The following is an 8436-nucleotide window of genomic DNA, read 5'->3' as shown; positions in this document are numbered from 1 at the left end:
CTAGGATCATTTCTGAGAGTCAACTTCAGATTTATAATCTTTAATTCATGCTTCAAGATCTTGTATTCTATCTTCAACTTTGAATAGCCATCATCAGTGGTTCCTGATTTAGTAGATTCGAGCATGCATTTTAGATGTTCAACATTTTCTTTCAACTGACCAATATATATTTTGGAGTCCTCATATTTGTTCTTTAGCTTATCTCTTTCTTAAGTAAGGAGATCAATTTGTTCAAGATCTTCTTCAAGGTTCTTCAACTGTTCCATATCCATAGGGATCTTACTTAAGTTGTTAAGCCTCTTCAAAAGAATTGTTCTCTGATACCAATTATTAGAAATAAGGATTACTTGGGGGGGTGAATCAGTAATCTACAAACTTTGGTTGCCAACTAGATATTATTACTTACTTTAAACCATGCATAACTAAGCAATAAAGTAATGTTGAACAGTAACAATAGCAATGCACAAAGAGTATCATAACACCATGTTTTGTTAACTAAGGAAACCCTGGCCAAGGGAAAACCCCGGCGGGGATGATACCTACTAGATAATATACTGATATATACATTTCTTGTTAGAGGTTGGACCCTATTAGGAGTCAATGAGAAAATTTAGTATAAGCAGTCCCTAGTAGGAGACGTTAAAATCCCTATTAGGAGATTCCAACCCTGTTAGCAGTTGTAGAATAATGTATGCAAGAAGAGCCCACTGCCCAACATGCAATTTCAACTACAAGAAGAGCTCACTGCTCAAACAAGTAATCTATTGTTATTTGCCTTCCTTGTCTGATCTCTGATCTTTAGTTTGATCTCGGATCACCAGATAATTCATACAAAACTTCGCATATATCACTTTCACAAAAGTTCACTCAATTCACAATAACATAAACTCACGAGTTCGCACACTTCTTATTACAAGAAGTCCTTTGCATAAATACCATGCCTTTACATAAAATACTCCTGGGTCGGCTAAGACCACAATTCACTTTTCCAAGTTAGATTAAACATCTAGGATGTTGGCCCTAATTGGACAAGTAATTGTTTTGTAAACAAAACAATTATTTCCTTCTATTTCACTGTCATGTTTCATCAAAACACGATTAACTCTGTTTTGTACAGTCTGTACAAGCTTCCAAGGTTATACACGTCATCACCAACATGTATACTATCTCCATGTAATTGTGCTTGTCATAATATGATGTCTGCAATATGTTATAAGCAAAACAATACACTGTTGTAAACCAAATTCTATACTTAGACAATTTTCTGATAACCAAACAGTAGGTATCTTTATTTTCGAGGTTTCCTGTCAACATGTACATCATGTGTTGCCATTAATGACAACAATTAAAAATCACTATTAGCCAATTGTCAACATTACCACCTTGTTAGAATATCTCAATGTCATATTTTGCAACAACTCTTTTCAGTGATTCACAGTAGGGTGGACACTCTACTAGGCGAGATAATCATTCCCCTTCTCTCTCTACTTCTTTTGAGTCGATGATTTCTCTCTTATTATGTTCTTGGAGTTATGAAGGGCTTAATCCCTTGGGGGCTTGGGTGATTCTTGGTGTCTTGATTGTAATAAGATTATCTCATGTCTTCTGCTCTACTTTACCAAGAGTTTGGATGGAGTCCATACTCTCACTAAAGTGGGGGCTACATGTATCGTCTTAAATTGGAAGCATCCCAATTTAATGAAAGTTTAGCATCCATTTAATGCAATTCTATCAGTTATTTACATTTATTTACATTTATCTTCTATTTTTCTCCATTTAAATAATTAATTTCATCTCGTTGGACCTTTTATTTATTTAGAATTAATATAAATGGGTTAGACCTTTATTTTTCTAAAATATTGTGTCCTCGTTTATTTATTTATTTAAATTAATATTTAAAATTGGTCTTATCTTAGATAATATTTATCTTCCCTATAAATTAATGTGTCTACTCTTGTAGTATAATTTGGGGTAGACCTTTTATCATTTTATATTAATAATCCTCAATTTACTCCCCTAAGGAATCTCATTTAATGCTCCACTTTAAGATGGGCCTTACCTCATTTTAAAGTTCAAGGCACTAGGCACTTTGAGATCTCTATAAGAGGGCGCCTTCTCATTTCATTTTCATATCATGCATTCACAAGATCAAACGCTTGCGCTCAAGCACTCAGGCATTCAAGTCTTCAAGCATTCTTCAAGCTATTCCTCCATTGAAGATCAACGATTCGAGCATTCAAGTTATTGGATAGCCAAGGCCCTACTTCATTTTTTACCCACCACTTCCTGATCCGTAGAGGCAGTTGCCTATAGAATAGTAGGGGCCAACACCCCATAGCCCATAGAATTACAGGGTAGGGGCCACTCCAATCGAATGGATACATAGGAAAGTCTTGGCTCTCCTTCGTCTGGCTCCAAATTCATTCGGCGGGCTTTCAAGAACTATAGAAGTGCGAAGGCACCCTATCTGCTCGAGAGTTTTGGAAAGGAAACTGCACTTTTATTGGGCATGGAGTTGTACTAGGTCATTCCTTAGGCCCATGGGTAGCTTATTTTTTTAAATGATTCACTTGTAGAATCAACGGCTGCTAGTATCGAAGGTCATTTGACAACCCATATTTTAAGGTCTTTCACAAGGTATATCAATACACTTTATCATTGCTCAATTCTATATTGCACATCTATTTAGTTGCTCTTCATAGATCTTATTAGAATTAGGGTTTTAAGGACTTTTTTATCCTTTCTCAAACCCTAAATCTTTGTGTGCATTAGTACTCCTTTATCACTCGATTAACACTAATCTTCTTAGCTCTAGTTACCTTGGAGTTGGGATTGAAAAGATCAATCTCCTTGACTCCCTCTTTGAGTTGTATAAACAAGATTTGTGATGTACTTAGAGTTGTGTCATTGTTTCAAATTTCTTTCTTCACGTGCACACACCTTCTTTTAGAATCATTTGTAAATTATATATATATTAGATATACATATATAATTTAATAATATATTTTCTATATATTAAATCATTGTCATATAATTGTATGCTTATATATATATATATATATATATATATATATATATATATATATATATATGCTGTTTATTTAGCTAGAAATTATATATTTAGTTTCTATAATTGTAATCTATTTGGTTTAGCTTTGTGGTATAAATTACTTTCTGTATGATACTTTATATATAGAATATGTGTCATTATTTTTATTTATAATTTATTTTTGAGATTATTTGCTTTGTCTTATTTCTATTTTCCTTGTCCTTTCTCTTTACTTTTTTTTTTTCCTTCTCTTCATTGGTATGTGTGCTCCTTATCCTTTTTCTTTTAATTAAGCCTGAGTCTACATTCTATTATTTCTTTACATTTTTAGCCCTCATCGTGATGATAGATCATTAAGTATGCCCTGAAATATTGATGCTAATAAACTCGCACACAATCATACCCAAAAGTATGAATATAAAATCATACTTATCCAATTATGCTTAATTGGTCTCTAACTGAGAAAGCCTATCTTCTGACTTCAAAAATAGATAAAGAATATTGTTTTTATTGATCTGAGCTGAGTATTGTGAAACACATTCCCTTTGTTTTCAAATACAGTACCAATTGAAATCTAAAAAAATTTCTATAATGTTCTCTTTAAGTTAGTCTTAAACAAGGAAGGTTTGCTTATATTATAGGCATCCATATTGATTCAATGATTGCGAGCATCACGCATTTTCAACTGTATGGATTAAATTATTGTCCTCAGTGAGGCAAAAAGCTTGGATCTTAAACCAGTTGGAAACTCTAACTAGTCAACATCAAGGGAATAATTTTGAAAAGCTCAAAAGCATGTATCAAGAGGGCAATCGATCAAAGTTTGGAGGCTTATCACTAAAATCAAACTTGCTTTCTCTGCCTTCTTGGATAGCTGATAATTTCTGGATGTCCGTAACATCTGGATTCTTCTCAACATCAAGGATGCCACTGAATAAAGCATCGAAATAGTTTATCGAAGTGGTTCCTTGTTCTCAATACTAGAAAATCTTTTAACAAGGGAAGTTTTGTGAAAACACAAAATAAGAATAGACAGAAATGTTGCAAACGTAAGGCCATGTACCTGCCATAAAGATCCATTCTATCAGCTGGCTAATTGTGGATAATTAAGTACCAATTATTTAAAATTGCTTGACTGCATGTAACTAGTCAGTTCCAGGATAACATGCCAACCCCGCAATCTTCTTTTATAGAACCAAAATATCATTTTGCAGGGCCTTAAATGATTATCTTTTAAAAGCAAGCTATAGGTTGCCTAAGTCACTCTGTGTGAAAGGCAAACAATGGACAGCTTTAGCTTTTCTCTGTACACAGATATTATCCTTAAATTATCATGCCACAGGCTTTGAAGTAAAGCCTGGATTAATTTATGTTAAAATTAGTATCTATTAAGTCTACAACACTGCCAGAAAAAAAGATTCTAGCAGTACTCTATTACATTGCTAAATCTCCATCCCTCATCGAATACAAAATAGAAATATAAAGAAAAACCCAAGCCCTGGTGTACATGAACTTGAAAAGAATTGCAAAGGAATAGTAGAGGAAACAATGCTGGCCATGCACATAGTTTCCTCTCTGCATCAATGATTTGACTCTCCCTTAATTTGTATCTGCGTGAAACAAAACTCATGTCTAAGCACCTTTCTTTTGCTTGATTTCTATGCAGTTAACCCCATCTCACAATGGCAGACCCCCATGTAAGTCCAGCTCCAAAACCTGCAGTTGCCACAACATGACCACTTTGCACTTTTCCACTTCGAACAGCCTCATCAAGAGCCAAAGGAATAGATGCAGCACTTGTGTTGCCATAATCAGCTAAGTTTGATATTACACGATCAGGTTCAATATGCAACCGTTCAGATACCGCTGAAATAATCCTTTGGTTTGCCTACAGTAATCCCAAACAATAAGATGAGTGCATTCTCGTTGGCAAATGCCTCATAATGCACAAACAAACAAAAAAGTCTTGGTCTAAAGTATTTTCAACTTCACCTGATGGAGCAGTAACCAATCTACATGTGATGCAGTCAATCCAGCTTCTTCCATAGCTGCTTCAATTGTCTGTGGCACACAACGTACTGCAAAACGGAAGACCTCTTTTCCATTCATTTGAATACAAGAATAAGATGAACTGCTTGGGGGTACAAGTGCTGCACCATTTGAACTACTTGCATCCTTCACTGCACCACTTCCCTTGACAGCCACATTCAAGTGCCTGCACAAAATGATTAGAATTTTAGGCCTTCAATAGTGATAACACATTCAGGTGGTGGTATTTAATGTATAATTTTTTTACTCCAAATAGACCCAATAAATTTACAAAAATCTTCAACACTATTAACCTAATATTTGCATCAATCAGCAAACGTTAAGCCTTTCCACAATACATTATTGATAACTATATAAAATGTTAAGCAATATGATCATTTACTTTTGGCCATGCCCGTCACTATGCAGATCAAACCCAAGCAAACCATCCTCATGTCCATCAGCTGCCTGCGGATTGTTCACATACACAAGAAAACAACAGATTAGATCAACCCTGTCAACTTTTTTTGACTCGTTCCTTTCCCTCTTTCTATTCATTGTATCCCATGATGACATCCCTAGTACAACATAAATAAAAAAACACAAGCATGGAATAAAGACTTGATATTTCCACAGTCCATTACTTGTGAATTGAAGAGCTTCTGGTAAACAACTGTTTATAGATTTTTGTTTATGGTTTTGGATCACAAAAATCTTTACAGTTGTCTATCATAAGAACTCCAATTCACAACTATGGATTGGCTACTCCGTCTAGGAGAGATTGTGAATGGGTATGACAGAATGGTAGGAAAAATAATCAACTTGGAAACTAAGGAAACAAAGAGACCATATTGTATGCATGCTTACAACGTATAAGTTTTGCCAGTTTTGGTTTCTCTGAAGATGTTGAAATCTTCAAAAGAAATCTATTGTTATAATAAGTAAAAATTGATTTTCAATAGAGAATACAAAAGCTTAAAAGTTGTTCATAGTATTCAGGGCAACGAGAATATCAAGATCTTAATACATTTGAAGCCGTATCAGTTTTTGGCTTTACAATGATAACACTATCAAAATGAGATGGAGAGTAAAGCAAAGAACAAATACAGTTATGTAAATTGACAATCTAGAAAATGAAGGGCATAAATTTCAAGTAGCACTATTAGATAATATGTTTTTTAAACAAATACATCAAAAAATAACAGAATATTGAAATTTTAAGTAGGGACGAGTATGCAAAGAAACAAACTGAATTTGAAATGTAAAGCAAGTGGGTTTTCTTCAGTATCTATGCGAGTGTACTGTTATCATACATGCTTTCGGTAATTGCAGCTATTTTGCTGTCTGTACATGTCATGGCATTCATTACTTATACACTTTAAGTCAGTGTAATGACAATCATGAGCATTGAAAGAAAGTCGAACTCAGGTTCCATACCAAAATGAGAACAAATTTCATCAGCTCTTATGTGTATCAAAGTAATTCTACAAGTCAGTGCAAAATAACAGATGGGAATTGATTGTGGATAAGTTACTACATCAGATTTTGTGTGTTGATATTGTCATCTAACAATAAATGCCCCTTCCTCTCACTTCCGAAGAACAAGATCCAAAAAATGTAACACTAAATTGCTCTACAAAAATTAGGTTGACTCAAGTGAACTTTTGGCCATGAAATGATTGTGAAAAGAAAGCAGAGACTCTACTTATGTTCACGAAATGATTGTCCTAAGAACTGAGAGCACGAAGGACGATAAACTAATCAGGCAGCCATTCTTCTCTGGCATTCAAATGCAATTTAATATACACATCTCCTTGTGTTTCTAAGCTTTTGACTACAAAACTCAGACTTTAGTCAGGTTTTAGACTTTCAAACCCCTGATAGAGCAACAGAGTGCATTATTTAACATTTGCACATACGCCTTGAAAGTTCTTGAATTGTTTTTTCATACAGGTCTCACACAGGAGTACATGAAGAAAGCAGAAAATATAGAATTTTCTTGTTTTGAGGCCACTGCAGATAAGTGCATATTTCCTAATGAAACCCAGATAACTTTATGTTGATGAATGAGCTAATAATTTTGAATTTTTATTTATCGGATCAATTTGACATCAGAAAAATGTTGTTTTGCATTGGGAGTGGCAAAACTTGAAATCCTTTTAGCCACTAACTTGCATAGTGATAAATACTAAAGGTTACCTAAACAGAAGGAGAAGTCAATATGGCAATTAACAGCAGAGATAGCAATTAAACTAGCTACTTAAATTTGTACAGCCTATTAGAAGAGCCATCACATAATCTGTGAAAGCATATTGAACGCCACCAATATTAAATACCCATGAACAGTCTGCAACTGAACGGTCCAAATTTGTGCAGTTTTAAACCATTTAAAACTAAAATTCGAGCATGTGGTGTTGACCGTCTTAATTCTGCCTAATAAGATTATCTGGCACATATCCATTAGTTATATGTCATTCTTGCAATTGATTCGAAGGCAGGCAGAGAATGGTTATTAATGAACACAAGGATTTCCATGCAATAGAAAGCAAGTATCGATGAGTTTCAACAGGTAGTGAAGGGGGTGTTTTTTCAACCCATACCCAAAATAAATCTGTCTCTCTAATGGTATCATCTGAAAGAGGACAAAAACAAGACGAAAGGCAGAAAGTTGAAACACATACCAATAGATATGTTTGATTATCCATGGAGATTAAATCAGTAAAGGACTGTCCGCTGAATGAAAAGATCAAAGTCACAATAAAACTTCCGTGGTAAAAAAGTACTTCAGAATCTCAATCAGCTATCTTGCACTACATAAATACTCCGATGTTTCCCTATGCAGCATCCCACACCCACATAACACAAAAGCAAGTGTACTTGGCTGCACACTGGTCTCAATTGAAAAAACAAGACGCTCCATATCCATCTTTACAATTTTTTAATGTAGATAACATATTATTAAAATTAGCTCTAACTTCACCATAATAATAAGAAACTCAAAAAGTTAGGGAAAACTACAAAAGAACATGTTAGGAAATACATAAATGTTATGCTGTCCATTATCAATATAGTAATGTTGTATATCATATCAAGTGGAAATTCTTGGGACCCATTACCTATTATAGCTTATTTAGCTTGCATGCGACTTCGTATCCTTACTAACAAGCCTATTGGCAACCACAAAACAAAATCACATGTGTAATCTCCACTAAAAACACGTCACTCTCACATGAAATGAATTCATTAAGGAATCTGTATGGAAAAAAACAGATGAGATGATAGCATGGTTGCCAATTTACCATAGTAATTTGTGATAAATTACATTTTGTATTGCTTTGTATGCAGTAAACTACAATTAT

At 34.2% G+C, this 8436-nt stretch overlaps 1 protein-coding gene across 2 annotated transcripts in view; it reads right to left on the bottom strand.

The window, feature by feature from the left end:
• Window positions 1-4202: 4202 nt before the first annotated feature.
• LOC149564520 (3-ketoacyl-acyl carrier protein synthase III) overlaps window positions 4203-8436 on the bottom strand; it is a 69312-nt gene continuing 65078 nt past the window's right edge. For both annotated transcript variants that reach the window (XM_089818075.1, XM_089818076.1), the window contains exons 6-8: window positions 5481-5545; window positions 5042-5264; window positions 4203-4937 (exon numbers count right to left, since the gene is read on the bottom strand). In XM_089818075.1, coding sequence (XP_089674201.1) covers window positions 4716-4937; window positions 5042-5264; window positions 5481-5545 — 510 coding nt within the window. In that variant the 3' untranslated portion in view covers window positions 4203-4715. The remainder of the gene's footprint in view (window positions 4938-5041; window positions 5265-5480; window positions 5546-8436) is intronic.

Source organism: Cupressus sempervirens, chromosome 3 (assembly GCF_028749045.1).
Source record: "Cupressus sempervirens isolate cs-2001-9-10 chromosome 3, ASM2874904v1, whole genome shotgun sequence".
NCBI classification, from domain to species: domain Eukaryota; kingdom Viridiplantae; phylum Streptophyta; class Pinopsida; order Cupressales; family Cupressaceae; genus Cupressus; species Cupressus sempervirens.
Note: the sequence above shows the minus strand (reverse complement) of the source record. Positions and strands in the feature narration are given on the sequence as shown.